The sequence below is a fragment of the Puntigrus tetrazona genome, chromosome 6 (genome assembly GCF_018831695.1).
Source record: "Puntigrus tetrazona isolate hp1 chromosome 6, ASM1883169v1, whole genome shotgun sequence".
Classification (NCBI taxonomy): domain Eukaryota; kingdom Metazoa; phylum Chordata; class Actinopteri; order Cypriniformes; family Cyprinidae; genus Puntigrus; species Puntigrus tetrazona.
In genome coordinates, this window is record NC_056704.1 from 18,242,568 (window position 1) to 18,258,928 (window position 16,361).

At 38.6% G+C, this 16,361-nt stretch overlaps 2 protein-coding genes across 5 annotated transcripts in view; both read left to right on the forward strand.

Annotated features, from left to right (window-relative positions):
• herc2 (HECT and RLD domain containing E3 ubiquitin protein ligase 2) overlaps positions 1-12,524 on the forward strand; it is a 46,294-nt gene extending 33,770 nt beyond the window's left edge. For all 4 annotated transcript variants that reach the window (XM_043242590.1, XM_043242593.1, XM_043242591.1 and 1 more), the window contains 28 exons: positions 50-221; positions 357-543; positions 700-843; positions 1,370-1,561; positions 1,653-1,806; positions 2,027-2,134; positions 2,222-2,353; positions 2,433-2,591; positions 2,903-3,021; positions 3,100-3,225; positions 3,311-3,466; positions 3,568-3,683; positions 3,785-3,983; positions 4,144-4,358; positions 4,782-4,959; positions 5,071-5,232; positions 5,330-5,421; positions 5,511-5,650; positions 5,760-5,947; positions 6,053-6,250; positions 6,346-6,429; positions 7,557-7,698; positions 7,804-7,998; positions 8,116-8,228; positions 10,347-10,537; positions 10,634-10,739; positions 10,822-11,034; positions 11,553-12,524. In XM_043242590.1, coding sequence (XP_043098525.1) covers positions 50-221; positions 357-543; positions 700-843; positions 1,370-1,561; positions 1,653-1,806; positions 2,027-2,134; positions 2,222-2,353; positions 2,433-2,591; positions 2,903-3,021; positions 3,100-3,225; positions 3,311-3,466; positions 3,568-3,683; positions 3,785-3,983; positions 4,144-4,358; positions 4,782-4,959; positions 5,071-5,232; positions 5,330-5,421; positions 5,511-5,650; positions 5,760-5,947; positions 6,053-6,250; positions 6,346-6,429; positions 7,557-7,698; positions 7,804-7,998; positions 8,116-8,228; positions 10,347-10,537; positions 10,634-10,739; positions 10,822-11,034; positions 11,553-11,825 — 4,454 coding nt within the window. In that variant the 3' untranslated portion in view covers positions 11,826-12,524. The remainder of the gene's footprint in view (positions 1-49; positions 222-356; positions 544-699; positions 844-1,369; positions 1,562-1,652; positions 1,807-2,026; positions 2,135-2,221; positions 2,354-2,432; positions 2,592-2,902; positions 3,022-3,099; positions 3,226-3,310; positions 3,467-3,567; positions 3,684-3,784; positions 3,984-4,143; positions 4,359-4,781; positions 4,960-5,070; positions 5,233-5,329; positions 5,422-5,510; positions 5,651-5,759; positions 5,948-6,052; positions 6,251-6,345; positions 6,430-7,556; positions 7,699-7,803; positions 7,999-8,115; positions 8,229-10,346; positions 10,538-10,633; positions 10,740-10,821; positions 11,035-11,552) is intronic.
• Positions 12,525-12,954: 430 nt separating this feature from the next.
• oca2 (oculocutaneous albinism II) overlaps positions 12,955-16,361 on the forward strand; it is a 77,754-nt gene continuing 74,347 nt past the window's right edge. Inside the window, exons 1-2 of the mRNA XM_043242595.1 lie at positions 12,955-13,784; positions 16,020-16,286. The gene's annotated coding sequence lies outside the window, so the exon portion shown is untranslated. The remainder of the gene's footprint in view (positions 13,785-16,019; positions 16,287-16,361) is intronic.

Genomic DNA, 16,361 nt, shown 5'->3' on the forward strand with positions numbered 1-16,361 from the left:
TTGCTTAAAGTTAAAGTATCGCTGGTGTTTTTTTTTTTTTTTTTTGTAGGTGTACCATCAGACAGTGACCCATCTTTACTAAGTAATAAGCTGAATGGCGTGAGCAGTGTGAAGCCCAACAGGCCATCTCTGGCAAAGATCTTGCTCTCTCTGGATGGTAATTTGGCCAAACAGCAGGCCCTGTCCCATGTGCTCTCTGCCCTGCAGATCATGTATGCCAGGTATGACCTTAAGAATACATTTAGAGTATTAGATCTACTACTACTACTACTCTGCATTGCAGATTGATTGTTTTCCGCTCCATAAGATAAAATAAATGCTCTGGCATCACTTAATTACTCTCATTTCGCACGCAGGGATGCAGTGGTGGGAGCATTGATGCCTGCCTCTATGATGCCTCTGGAGTGTCCCTCCAGCTCTCCGGTGCCCCCGTCAGATTGTTCATCAGCATCCAGCCCCTGTGAGGCAGATGGACCAGCACTGCCCTCAGAAACAGAGGAGAGGGTTAGTCCACATCCATGGATGGACAGCAAACGAGGAGAGGTGAGGAGTGCTGCCTATACATGACTGTCTTCACATTTGCTGTAAATGTATTGGTGTTTGTTTTCAGTAGTTGATATTCTGCACCATATATCCAAAACAACAGTACATGCTGTCTATTTATTAGCTTGTTCTGTCATATGGTACTGTGTTGTCTAGGTGACCACATCTGAGGATGCCACTACCCCTTCTTCAGCAGTGACCCCTTCCGCTGCCTCTGCTTCATCTCGGCCCTTTATCCCAGTCACCGATGACCCTGGTGCTGCCAGCATTATTGCTGAGACCATGACCAAAACCAAAGAGGTCAGTCACTCATGCTTTGTTTCATGCAGTTGTTTAATGAATTGAAACAACAAAGATTGAATTGATTTGATTTATCAATTAATTTATTTTATTTTTAAAAGTTTTGTAAATAATTTAGTTTGTTTGTGGTGGCATCAATTTTTTAAATATTTGTTTTAAATCACTTTTAAAATTCTTTAACATGCTGTAATATAATTTGTCTCTCATTTGTTTTGTTTGCTAGAAGGTATTGTCTAGTATTTATTTGTGTAGTTTAAATTTTTTGATTACTGTTAATATAAATGTATACAAATCTTTGTGCATTAGAGGAAAAATAACAGAATGGCCCAAGTGAATTCTAGCCTGCCAGTCATAGAAATGTTCTGGTTAATTATAATTTAGAGATGTTTGTTCCAGATCATTAAAATGAAATGCATGCTTTTTAAGCCTGTTTAAAAAGGATTCCATTTGTATGTTGACTTTGCTTCAATCCCTTGTATAAACTGAAGTGATATTTACAGTGGCCTGGTTTGATTTATTGGTACAGGACTCTGAGAGCCAGAGCAAAACGGTGGGCCCAGAGCCACAGTATCTGGATGAGTTCACCAGTCTGCTGGTTCCCGATGACACGCGTGTGTTGGTAGACCTGTTAAAACTGGCTGTGTCTCTGCGCTCAGGTGATAAAGGCAAGGAAGTGCTGTCTGCTGTGCTGTCTGGCATGGGTACAGCCTTCCCACAGGTAAATTTTGTTTTTTTGTTTTTATTAAATTGCTATCATTTTATCTTTGAAATTTGTGTACTCATATCTACATGTGTTTGTTGGCACACAGGTGGCAGATATGCTGCTGGAGTTGTGTGTGACTGAGTTAGAGGACGTGGCCACTGACTCTCAAAGTGGACGACTGTCATCGCAGCCTGTGGTGGTGGAGAGCAGTCACCCATACACTGATGACACTTCCACCAGCGGAACTGTGAAAATACCAGGTCACCTTGTGTTTTTCTGTTTATTTAGCATCTCAGCAGCCGTAACAACCACATTGCTGGAGCTTGCCAAAGCATCATTATTTTTATTTTTGACAAATCCCTAAACTTTGGCAGTTATTGTAGTCATGCTACTCATAATTTGTTTAGATTGTATATAAAAAAAGTGTTATTTTTTAATTAACCTGACATTAAAATTGTATCTTGCATGTGATTACTATAGGTGCGGAAGGTTTGAGGGTGGAGTTTGATCGCCAGTGTTCAACGGAAAGGAGACATGACCCTCTTACCATCATGGACGGAGCCAACAGGATCGTGTCTGTTCGATCAGGTCACATTCTTTTTCCTTTTTCTATTTAACATTATTCAAGTTGTTTGATCATTGGCCACATGACCTTACTTGTCCCCACCCCTTTAGGTCGTGAATGGTCTGACTGGTCCAGTGAATTGAGGATTCCAGGAGATGAGCTGAAATGGAAGTTCACCAGCGATGGCTCCGTTAACGGCTGGGGCTGGCGCTTTACTGTTTATCCCATCATGCCTGCTGCTGGTACATCACTGCATTGTACATACTTCATACGCAACATGATATTCTGAAGTGCTTGACCTTATAATTAAATTGCCTGCAGGTCCTAAAGACCTCCTGTCAGACCGCTGCATTTTGTCCTGCCCTTCGATGGATCTAGTAACATGTCTGCTAGACTTTCGCCTCAACTTTGCTTCAAACCGCAGCATTGTGCCAAGGTTGGCAGCCTCACTTGCTGCTTGTGCCCAGCTCAGTGCCTTGGGTAAGGGAAGAATCATTGTATTCTATTATAATATAGTGTAATATAATTTAATAGATTATAATACAGTGTAATGTAATATATTATAATATATTGTAAATTACTTATAACTGTATTTATTATAAATATAAATGTTTAATTATTTATTATAATTAATACTAGTCCATGTTTTGAGGTTATTATAGATGTGAAATATTTAGTTGCCTGTCTAAGTGTCTTGGGCTTTTAGCAAAAAAGGTATTTGATACATGAAATCTCAAATGTAAGTTTTATAATCAATATTCTACTGTGTCTTTGTCTCTGTGCTTGTTCAGCGGCTGGGCATCGCATGTGGGCCCTGCAGAGGCTACGCAAGCTCCTAACCACTGAATACGGCCAATCCATAAACATCAACCGCCTCTTAGGAGACAATGATGGAGAGGCTCGCTCTATGGTTAGACAACGCTCTATGATTTCATTAATCTATTTATTCATTGTATAATTACCTTAACTTGTCTTGAATGTTGTGTAGAGTTTTACAGGAAGTGCACTAGCCGCTCTGGTGAAAGGACTTCCTGAGGCTTTACAGAGACAGTATGAGTATGAGGAACCCATAGTCAGAGGTGGCAAACAGCTGCTCCACAGTCCTTTCTTCAAGGTATGTTTGTGTCCATAACAAATGGACATGGTAAGATGTGCCACATGAGTTTTCCAAAAATATATATTTTTCTTGTCCTGTGAAGGTGTTGGTGGCACTTGCATGTGATTTGGAGTTGGACACTCTTCCATGCTGTGCTGAGACACACAAATGGGCATGGTTCCGCCGTTATTGTACCGCATCTAGAGTGTTAGTGGCTCTAGACAAAAGGACTCCTTTGCCTCGCCCTTTCCTGGATGAGGTAGGGCTTCTGATATTGGTTGGAATTTAGAGAATCTCTTACTTAATGGAGAGATTTTATATTTATGTTCTGTGAATTTTTGGTGTTTTTTTTTCCACTAGGTGGCAAAGAAAATCCGTGAGCTCATGGCAGACCATGAGAACATGAACACACTTCATGAGAGTCATGACCTGTTTAAGAGAGAGCAGGATGAGCAGTTAGTTCAATGGATGAACAGGTAAATCAATAAACAAATCTGAGACCAGTTTTTAGCTAGTGAAGCAAAACTAAATGGATGGAATTTTATCCTAACCATTTTTCATGGTTGCTGTTCACTAGGCGGCCAGATGATTGGACACTCTCAGCGGGGGGCAGTGGGACCATCTATGGCTGGGGGCATAATCACCGGGGTCAGTTGGGTGGTATTGAAGGAGCAAAAGTCAAGGTTCCCACGCCAACAGAAGCTCTAGCCACATTGCGACCTGTTCAGCTGATTGGTGGAGAGCAGACCTTGTTTGCTGTAACTGCTGATGGGAAAGTAAGATTTTTTTTTTTTTTTTTTTTTACGCCCAGTTTTGTTTATTTTGTTACATTTTGTTTATTAACTAGAGATCTATGTTGTATGTATTCATCTTTTTTTTTCTGATATCTTTGTCAGCCGAATAATGTCCTTAGTAACTTGTCTTTGCTGTCCTCAGCTGTACGCTACAGGCTATGGTGCCGGTGGTCGACTTGGAATAGGAGGCACAGAGTCCGTGTCCACTCCGACCCTGTTGGAGTCAATCCAGCATGTTTTCATCCGGAAGGTGGCTGTGAACTCTGGCGGGAAGCACTGCTTGGCTCTCTCCTCTGAAGGAGAACTGTACTCCTGGGGAGAGGCTGAAGATGGAAAACTGGGACATGGAAACAGAAGGTCAGCCCCGTACTGTGGTTACTACTGTTGTCCTTTCGCATGGGCACCTTTGGTTCATCTCATCTAATGACCTTTTGCTTACTTAACTTTTAATATTTAACAGTTTCCCATTTTCACAGATAAGTCAAATGCTTACAGAAAAGTATATTTTGAACATGATACCATGGTACTCAAAGACACTAAAGAATACTATGTAAATTCTGAATGCTGTACTGTGGGATATGTCAGAATATCATCATAGTACTGCCTGATAACATGATTGGATCTTACCACAGTTTTTTTTTCGTGTAGTTTCTTAAAGAAGCAAAAATCATTACCCACACCAACATGTGCACTAGACTATCACTGATTTGGTTTATCAGCTTATACTAAGAAGTACAGTATGTGTGACTGGTAGTGCTGTCTTCTTTTTTTTTTTCTCAGCCCATGTGACCGCCCACGTGTGATCGAGTCGCTCAGAGGGGTGGAAGTGGTGGACATTGCGGCCGGTGGGGCCCATAGCGCCTGCATTACAGCCAGTGGAGAGCTCTACACTTGGGGCAAAGGTCGTTATGGTCGCCTGGGTCATGGAGACAGTGAGGACCAGCTTAAACCAAAACTGGTGCGTTCATTATATGTTATGCATATTAATCTGACACGAAAACAAAAAGTAGTAGTTGATTTTTGTTCTCTAACATTTTGTATTCTGTGAATTGCCTGTGCATGTTTATAGGTGGAGGCACTGCAGGGTCACCGGGTTATAGACGTTGCGTGTGGCAGTGGGGACGCCCAGACCCTGTGTCTGACTGATGATGACATGGTGTGGTCATGGGGGGATGGAGACTATGGCAAACTGGGCCGTGGAGGAAGTGATGGATGTAAAGTGCCTATGAAGGTAGGGCTGCTGGTGTAATTTACCGAAGCATCAAATGCTTTTAAATTATCTTTACATGTATGAATCGTCATATCTCGTTCTCTCTTTCTCTGCTTAGATTGACTCATTAACTGGATTGGGTGTTGTGAAAGTAGAATGTGGCTCTCAGTTCTCTGTGGCTCTCACAAAGTCTGGAGCAGTCTACACATGGTAATCAATGCCACAGTGCAGTGGTATATAAATTGATGTTTTATTCGGTGAGAACACATGTGGAGATTTTTCGGTTGTGTTTGTTTTAGGGGGAAAGGTGACTACCACAGACTGGGACATGGCTCAGATGATCACGTTCGCAGACCCCGGCAGGTCCAGGGTTTGCAAGGCAAGAAGGTCATAGCCATAGCAACTGGTTCTCTTCACTGTGTATGCTGCACAGAGGATGGTAGGTCATTATGTAGCATGTTATATAAAATCTATTTCAGCTTTTCTTTTCTCCGGTATAGTGTGTGAACCTATTTGTATTTGCTAAAGACTTGAATTTACACACACAGGTGAAGTGTACACATGGGGTGACAATGATGAGGGTCAGCTCGGGGATGGGACAACTAATGCTATTCAGAGGCCCAGGTTGGTGGCGGCACTGCAGGGCAAGAAGATCAACCGTGTAGCTTGTGGCTCAGCACACACACTTGCTTGGTCCACTAGTAAACCTACCAATGCTGGAAAACTGCCTGCTCAGGTACTGTACCTCCTAATATAGCTAAATCACATAGGACAATTCTAAAAGTGAAAGAACTAAATATTTGACAGCTTCATAAGTGTATTAAATATGGTATGTCTGTAGGTTCCTATGGAGTATAACCACCTGCAGGAGATCGCTATTATAGGCCTGAGGAACCGATTACTGCTCCTGCACCACATCTCTGAGCTCTTCTGCCCCTGTATCCCAATGTTTGACCTAGAAGGACGACTGGGTGAAACTGGACATGGCGTCTCTGTTGGCTTTGACACACTGCGTGGAATCCTTATTTCGCAGGGCAAGGTACGAATATTTTTGTGGGTAGTACTTGCATGAGTTTTTGCAAATTAATTAAAGTCCTAAGTACATTTATTAATATTTGCTTTCAATATCTCCAGGAGGCAGCGTTCCGTAAAGTGGTTCAAGCCACTATGGTTAGAGACAGACAACATGGGCCAGTGGTGGAGCTAAACAGGATACAGGTACACTTGTTTAAACTGCACATGTAGTTTGAGATTTGCAAACAACTCCATCCTAATCTGGCCTCAAATCTCTCAGTCAAGAGTCCAAATGCAATATTTTGCATAGAATAATGTATTTATTTTTGCCTGTTTGAAATAATAAATTTTTATTTGAGTATATTTAATAGTAACCCGTTGTGTTTTGTTTCCTTTATAAGAAAAAAATTGTGCTGTCAAACGATTAATTGCAATTTTTGTTTACATAAATTGTGTGTGTATTGTGTATATTTATTATGCATATATAAATACAAACACATGCATGTGTATATACTTTTATATAAATTGTATATTTATATATTTATGCATCTATAATATAAATATTTTTAAATATATTTTTAATATATTGTTTGTGTGTATTTATACTGTATATACATAATACATTTTTTTTTTTATTATTTAATTGTATGACAGCACAAAAAAATATAGTTGATTTTCTCTAGTCACACAGTTATTCTGTGTTGCAATTTTAAACCATGTATTTATATTTCAGTTTTGAAAAACTATGACCAAAATGCGTGTTATTTATTCACCAAAGTTAATGTTTGCTTGCATTTCCCATTTGGTTTAAGAGTTCATTAGGGTGGTAAACAGAATCCAAAATGAACAATTACTTTTAATGGACAAAAATAGCTAGCGGGGCCTCTGTAAAATTGTCTCCCTTTCCCTAATCACTGTAATTATTGTTGCATTTCCTGCTCCTTCCAGTCAGCATTGACATGCATGTACTATGTATACCATACGATTATTATTTTGCACTTTATTATTGTTAGAATTTTGAGGGGTTTAGTAGCACTAAATCTTAATATTAAGAGATTTTGTCAGTAAACATTATACAAACGTGTGATTTTTTTTTTTTTTTTTTTTTTTTTTTTTTTTTTTTTTTTTTTTTTTTGATCTGCTCATCGTGAGGTTCTTCATGAGATTTACCCAAAAATATGTTTATTCATGGACCAGTGGCCCTCTAATAGGGCCTCAGGAGCCTGGCAAGTCTCAAAGCCAAAAAGCATAACAATAGAAGTTGATACATCAGAGCAGAAATGCTGTATATGGAGAAGCCTGTAATAACTCATCCTCATTCTCTCGACCAGGTCAAGCGTTCTCGCAGTAAAGGAGGACTGGCAGGGCCGGATGGCACCAAGTCAGTTTTTGGGCAGATGTGTGCTAAGATGAGCTCTTTCAGCCCTGACAGTCTGCTGCTGCCACACCGGGTTTGGAAGGTCAAGTTTGTGGGTGAGTTTATATTTAGAGAGGGATATAAAGATGGTGATAAAAGAAGAAAAAAGACCCTTGGATTGGATCTTTAACATGTTTTTTACCGTTTATGTATGTCTGTAGGGGAGTCAGTCGACGACTGTGGTGGTGGTTATAGTGAATCTATCGCAGAAATGTGTGAGGAACTACAAAACGGTCTCACTCCTCTCCTCATTGTCACTCCTAATGGCCGAGACGAGTCAGGAGCGAATAGAGATTGCTTCCTTCTCAACCCAGCTGCCAAGTCCCCTCTGCACATCAGCATGTTCCGCTTCCTAGGTACCATCTACTTATCTTTCCCGCACTGAAAACACTTTCAAGGCTTGATGAAAGAGTCTTTCAGTTTTACAGCTGTAGATTTGTTGATATGCCATGCTCTCTTTTATTTGTGTATAGGAGTGCTCCTGGGCATAGCAATCCGTACAGGAAGTCCTCTAAGTCTCTACCTGGCTGAACCTGTGTGGAAACAGCTGGCAGGCATGAACCTGACCATTGCTGATCTCAGTGAGGTAGGAATGTGTGTCTGTGTGTGTCTGTGTGTGTGTGTGTGTGTCTGTGTGTGTGTGTGTGTCTTTTGAGAGTGTATTTTGTTTTTTTTGTTTTTCATACAATTCAAGATTTGTATTGCAAAGTAAAACTTTCACAAACCTAAAACCCAGATATTAAAAAAAAAGTTTAATTAAAAATTACATGTTTAAGTAGTTTTAGGCGTTTTGTTTTTAATTAACAAAGCAATAGTTACTGTATATAAGTAAAACCCTTTTTGACACAATTAACTTTAAAACAAATGTGGCACAATTTATTTATTTTCTGTGATTTATTTATTTATATATATATTTATTTATTTATTTATTTTTTATTTATATATTTTTGTGTGTGTGTGTGTGAGAGAGAGTGAGATTTGGCTGATTTGCTTGGATTCTCAAAACCAAAAGAAAACCAAAATGTTATCCAACCAAAACAATAAATCTAAGACACACCAAACAAACAAATCCAAAGGCAAACAAAAATGCATTTTAAATAGGAAGATTGATTAAACTAAAAGAAAGAATAATCAGTTTTTCTTTTTTAATTAATAATTTTATATAAATTAAAAAAGGAAGAACAAACTTCCAGCCACATTTTGCAACTGATAACCATGAGTAATAAGGTTTAGATTAATCAACCAAGAGTTATCCCTGCATTCTGGAATACCCCCCAGCATTACATTGATTGCATGACATGGTAAGTCTGTCTGTAGTTGGAGCTTATGGCAAGCCCTTTTGAATGCATGTAAACGAAAGGAATGAGAGTGCATGCATTCTGTACATTTGTCTTTAATGGTGATCAGCTGACATAGTTTACAGCAATAAACCTACCCCCTCTAATGCATATGTACTGTAAGCAGCTTTCTCTAAATCTATGTGGTATGTTTGTGCTACAGTAAGAGTCCATTTCTCAGCGGTTGTTCAGATATCTTTTTTTTTTTTTCTCTGAGATGTGCTGTTAGAGAGCGCAGTAAAGTGTGAGTATGCACACATGCACGTGTGACATGTAGAAATGAATGTGAGTGCATGCGTCTCCTGCCTTCACGCTGAGATCATGTGTTGCTGAGACGTCTGCAGTGATGGCGTTTCTCAGCGCAGGACGTCTCTTGCTCACAGAGCAGCTGTTGTTTGTTGCTTTTGCCTGGAGATATTAGAAAGGTTAAAGAGAGAGATTACCGAGCACAAGACAGCAGTGAGAGACTGACCGTGATGCACTCAAAAACACCCACACGTTCTTTTCATTCCTTTCCTATAATCATTTGCGCAGGTTTAGACTATCTTCAGTCATTTTTGTTGAATGAAACTAGGTCATGGAAACAGTCTTCTCTACAAAATATACTCCTGCTTGAATGCTCAAATCATCCAACTGCAGTTTGAAGATTTGCTGGTGTCTGATTGTGAAAGTGGCAAATAGGCTTTAAATAGGTTCAAGTGCTTCAAAATTTAGGATTTATTTTATTAATTTTTTTTTATTAAAATATTTATTTATTCTTTGTTTTATGTATTTGTTTTGTTTTAATTATTTACATTTTGCTTTATTTATATTGAGTTTTGAATATTGTTGTTTTTTTTTTTTTTTTGTCCTATAACCTGAACAAATTGGTTTATTTTATTAACCAAAAAAAAATCTGTAAAACATATATTGTGACATTTTGTGAAATACAAATCTAAAATAACAATGCTTTAAAATATTATTTATTCCTGTGATAGAAAACTGGATTTTAGTAGCCATTACTCCAGTCTTTAGTGTCACGTGATCTTTCAGAAATCATTCTAATATGTTGTGGTGCTCAAAAGACTTTTCTTGGTATTATAAGTGCTGAAAACAGTTGTGCTGCTTAATATTTTGTGCAAACTTACACTTTATATTTATTATTTTTTTTTAGGTTGGAAGGTTGAAGGTTAATTTATTAAAACATTTTTTGAAACAACATAAATTAATTCAATACGTACCATTTGTGAAAAATAAAAAGTACAGTTCCCACCCCAAAGTTTTGAACAATGGTGCTTCATATATATTTATTTAAAGTTTTACTCCTTACTTTTCACAGTATTTTAAATCTGAACATTTCTGTGTGTGTGTGTGTGTGTGTGTTTCAGGTGGACAAGGACTTTATTCCTGGTCTGATGTATATCAGAGATAATGAGGCGTCTGCAGAGGAGTTTGAAGCTATGCCTCTCCCCTTCACTGTGCCCAGTGCCTGTGGACAGGAAGTCCAGCTCAGCTCCAAACATTCCCACATCAGCCTAGAGAACCGCAGCGAATATGTGCGGCTAGCAATAAATTACAGGTGTGAATAATAACCTGAAAAAAAAGGTTACCAACCAATTTTCTGGAACAAAGTGCTGAAGAATAAAACGGATGTGCTGTTGTTTTGTTTCTCCAGGCTGCATGAGTTCGATGAGCAGGTGTCTGCAGTAAGGGAAGGTATGGCTCGTGTGGTACCCGTGCCTCTGCTCTCTCTCTTCACTGGCTATGAGCTGGAGACCATGGTGAGTGCGTCTTTAACATAACCGCAGACTGAGCAAACGTCATCATGAATTCTTTTTTGACTCCACGTCTTTTTGCGTTTAGGTATGTGGGAGTCCGGACATCCCCCTGCACCTGCTCAAATCAGTGGCCACATATAAAGGGGTGGAACCAACCGCTCCTCTCATCCAGTGGTTCTGGGAGGTGATGGAGTCTTTCTCCAACACGGAACGCTCGCTCTTCCTCCGGTTCGTCTGGGGTCGCACGCGCCTCCCCAGGACCATCGCAGACTTCCGTGGAAGAGACTTTGTGGTGCAGGTAACTTAAAATGGTTCACTTACAGGGACCGCTCCCCCAAAATTAATATCTACTTAACGTTTTTTTTGCAAATGAACTCCATATAGAGTTAACTCAGTTTTTAAGTTTTTAACAATTCTTAAAAATCTTGTTTTTCTTTCATTGTGCATTCAAATTAATCTCAAAGTTGTATACTATATATATGTATGTATATAATATCTCATTATGTGCAGTTAGCTTTAATGTTTTTTTTTTTTTTTTCTTCATTTATCATGATCCAGATTTTTTTTTTCTCAGAATTATCAGAATATTATTGAAAGATGTAGTGGTAGAAAAAAAGTCAGAATTATGAGAAGTCCTTTTTTTCCAGATTTGTGTATTTTTTTTGCATTTTCATGTGTGTATCTTACTATTTTGAGAAAATCAAATAGTGAGATTAGAGCAATTATCTTTTTTTATTTCATGGCAGAAGCTAGTACGAATAAATGTACACAGAAATATTAGTGCTGATCTTTAGAGTGTTTGTCATACTTGACCAGGTGCTGGACAAATACAACCCTCCGGACCACTTCCTCCCAGAGTCCTACACCTGCTTCTTCCTGCTCAAGCTGCCTCGCTACTCCTGTAAGCTAGTCTTGGAGGAGAAACTAAAATACGCCATTCACTTCTGCAAGTCCATTGACACGGATGACTACGCGCGGATTGCTTTGAGCGGTGAGCCGGCTGCAGATGACAGCAGCGACGACTCTGACAATGAGGATGCGGACTCCTTTGCTTCCGACTCCACGCAGGATTACCTGACAGGCCACTGAACTCTTAACCCCATCTCACAACACACACACACACACACACACACAGACATAGTGTGAGAAGTCTTGAAAATAAGCTGACAAAAAGAAGTTTAAATGAAACTGAACCGAAGATGTCTGTTTTAACCTCACTTATTAATATGTGCATAGACACAAATACAACTAAATGAAGAGAAATAAGTGTATATCATTACGTGCAATTAGCTTTAAAGCACTATTAAGCTGGTGAAAAAGCAAGATAGAGATTTTTTTTTTTTTTTCTTTGTTGTGAAGAGAGCAAGGAAGGTGGGAGAAACTACACATCTTTGTTAAACATTGTGTTTTATTACAGAGGACAGACCGCTTAGCCTAGCACTGTGGTAGACGACTCCTGACAGACTCCCGATCAATTTTGTGTTAAATAGGTAGTATTATGAACTGTAGCTTTGCTTCTTTATTTGAAAACAGCAGTGTTTCTTTAAGAGCCTTTTTAACTTTGAGCATCACTTTTTGTTTTCTCATTTGGTCAGAGGAAGCCTGGTCAGGGGTTGTTTTTAGGTCGTCGGTCACCGTATTCTCTCCTCCTCCTATATGTGTCTGCACTGTTCTCCTAAAGTCCTAAAGGAATGTATATAATTTGATTGTGCCATGTGTTTATGAGAGGTCTCATTCCCATGTTATAAATAAATGTTAATTTCTGTTAATAAATTTAAACCAAATTTCTCTTGCAAGTTTTACTTTTCTTGCTTTGACACTCGTTTTCCTAAATTTCTATGTAGTTTATACCGACACAAAAGTATATAATTATATAAAGTATGCTGCTTGTTCGAATTGGGTCAAATTCAATACAAATTTTTAAAAAGGAAAAAAATAAACCGTACGATAGCAGTATAGTTTCCAGTATATCGGTCAAAATATTGATATGGATGGATATTTTTTCTAAGTTACGTAATTATACTTTTTTAATATTTTTTTTAAGCTTTTGGTTTTTTTTTTCATTATCAAAGGCGAACTGTAAATATCACATTTAAAGGATTACGTCTGATATTTAATATGATGGCCTGTATTTTTATATATATATATATATATATATATATATATATATATATATATATATATATATATATATATCCATGTTCTCTGATCTGATAGAATAGATTGATACGTTTATTAAATATTCACAACTGTTGTTTTGAAATGGGAAATGTAAGCTCTGAAATTGCTTGCTTCTGGTATCATTACTGCAAAATAACGGTTCTAATAATAACGATGAAATCGAATGCATTCTAAAAGTGCATACATTTATATTTTTTTAATACCCATGTACGTAGTCAGTTTGCCAGTGTTTCATGTTTACATGTTGTTTAGGTGCAGCCTACTTCGCCCTTAGTCTCGTGTGAGATTTCCAGACTTTTTAAGACACATTCTTCTCGAACACTAACCTAAACGGTTTAATAAAATCCTCGTAATGACCTGCACGACTCGCACTGGCTTATGTGTTAGAGAGTGAGCGCTTGCACCCCCTTACAGCTGTCACGTGCAGCCAGAGGATAGTCAAGTGATGTTTATCCGTGAACCAGCTGAGCCATCAAGCTCCACATACATTACTTTTGGTTCACAAGTTTTGTTGTTAATGGGTTATAGTAGTAAGCTCAGAAGTCAAGGGTCACATCGTAACCCGCCTCCTCTATCCTCAGTCTACGTCAAAGTGTGACGTAAGCCGTGGAGATAAAAGGGTATTAGGGGTGCATGACAGAGAAGAAAGGGGTGGAGGGAGTGTTTTATGATGGCTTAATTTGGCTTAGAAAGCAGGAGCATTCTTCACCGTCTTAATGCTTTTTTCTTTCTTTCATAAGCAGAAATCACAGAGCGCATTATGCTGGAATGGGTCAGGTGCTCTACTCATGTCGGGTTGGCTCCGGGCAGTCAGAAGAAATGAACCAGAGCTGTAAAACTGTACTTCTTTAAGAATACAGCAGCAAGGTCTGACTTTACTGTACATTCATAAATCTTTCAAACCAAAACACTTGTTTTAAGCACGCCAGGCTTAATTGAACTGGTATTTGTATTATTGTATTTGTAATGAAAAATATAGTCTACCCATGCGTTCGATTAGTGCTGTGTGTGTGTGTTAGTGTCATATTCAATCACATTCGAAACAAAAGGTTTTGTTTGCATAAAATATGTGTGTGTACTGCGTATATTTATGTCTATATAAACACATATGCGCGTATATATTTGAAAACGTTTATATAAATATGTAGAGGTAAATATTTCTAAAGTGTGTACTGTATGAGTGTGTATTTATATGTATAATAAATACACAGAGTACACACAATTTACACAAAAACTTCTTTTGGATGTGATTGCAAACAACAGTTTGACGTGTGTGTGTGTGTGTTAATGGATGTTTACTGTTATTATCTTTTCAGTAGTCGACCCCTCTGTATTTGAATTTATTGAGTTGGGTTGCATAAGCCGACATCACCGTAGGAGGGCATATGTGTGTGGTCACTGTAGACTTTTTTGAGATTAGGAGATCTCGGACAGCTCCTTTGATGGCTGGATCTCAACAGCCACATAGCGGATAACGCACACTTACCCTTACCTCTTTGTGTCTCCTTTCCTCGTTATTATCCACAGACTGTATTTGACCTTGCAAAGTCCCAATTATGCACTTCAGTGGGTTTCACAGTCTCTCCGATTTCTGACGTACACCAGTCTAAATGGGCTCCCACAGGATCACTCTGAGCTGATACTACATCTTTTTTTTTTTTTTTTTTTTTCTTTGAGCAAGGTGCAGGAAGTGCTTAGGAATTCTAAATGAATTCAAGCAGCTTTCTGATTGCAGTAGTCTCTTATTCTGAAATCAGTTCCCTCTCATCAGTGCTCATTAAAATGAGAAGAAGTTCCCCGGTTGCCTTAATGACAGCAGCACTTGAGCATGATCTCAACATGTTGGTGTAAAACTTTTATAAAGCATATGTATGAATTGGCCATAACCCTCAGACATGAGTGAAGAAGACCTCAGACTGTGTGCACTGGGCCAAAATCCAGAATCTACTAGAAGTCACATGAAAGCCTCTCTGACTCTTTCCTCTTCCCCACAGCGATCGTGCTTTTTCCGACCCGTGTGATACACCACATCATGATCGCTCGGCTCTCTCCTGCTTTCCATCTGGCTGTTTAATAATACTTTCACGTGTATTTTATTCTGAAATGTGTTGCACAATTAAAAGAAAGTGCATAATTTTAGGTCTGACGCAGAACTATGTGTGGTGAAATTTGCCCACCTAGAATCATCAATGGATATGCTTTATTAGCTCCTTTAAAACATAATCAGGAAGATGTCATATGATTTCTGACGTTGCATTCAGTGGTTAATTTGACACCTGACCTCTGACTTCAACCACTGCGTGATTCTGTATCGCTAAGTCTGCTAATTAGTGCTGACAGCTGACATTTTAATTGATGCTTGTCAAGAATTTAGATTCTGAAAAATTCTTTAAATTGTAATTCCTTTTAAATTCTCAAAATTAAAAGAGGCTCATTAAAGCTCGTTTTGTATTTCAAGGAAATGATTCTTTTGTGTGTCAACTTTCTCTGAGATGATTTTCTTCAACTGGAGGTGAAAATAAGTCAACAGATGAAATGCGGTGAATTAATGGAGCTATAACACGCGGAGAGCGCTGCATAGAGAGATCTGATGACTAATATTTAAATATTTTTAAAATCAACCTTTTAAAACAATCGGTTTTTTGAGAGAGAGAGTTTTAGAGAATACATATGAAAGGGTGTCTTTAATTGTTTCGTTCTTTTTTGTGTTGTTTTGATTTTTTGTTTGTTTTGCTTTATTAATTTTTTTTTTTTTGTTTTTGTAAAAGCAGGTCTTGGTTAGTAAGACGTGGTACAAAGTAGGGCAGCGAGATTCTTTCAACTCTTGTAAGTAGGAAAAGGTTTAAGCAACAACGTCATCCATAGTAATTTGCTAGTGAGTAATACTTGAGCCTGTGTGCAAGAAATAATCGTTTCTTCATTGTGTGTATTGTTATGGTCTGAAAATGGGCTGGTGTCTTTAGGCATTTGGAGGAAGTTGGGCATGCCTTTAACACTAGCGGTGTTAATGAGTGCCCATTTCCACAAGGTATCAGAGGGTCTGAGAGAAGAGGAAAGAGGGAGGGCCGTTAATTCACTCTCTTCTCTTCTGTCTGTGTGCAGAGTTTCCTGTGGGTCACTCCCTCCATCTCCTAGAAGATATCTACAACTTCCATTTAAGACTGAGCATCTTCGTCCTGCTCCTGAGCTCATGAAAACCTGCAGCCTGTGTGCGGCACTCGTGAGCCAACCAGACCCGTTCGGACCCGCTGGATTTCTTTTTTGACGTTTTCATTTTTGATTTAATGTTACAATATCATCATCTTCATCATCATCTTCGTCATCATCTTCATCTTGCCCCCTTCACCGTTTCATTCTCTGAATTGGCAGGTAAGGAGTTGAGTTAAAAAAAAAAAGAAAATGGGAAAAAATAGATGTTAAATTAAAACATTTCCCTAGGTTTTC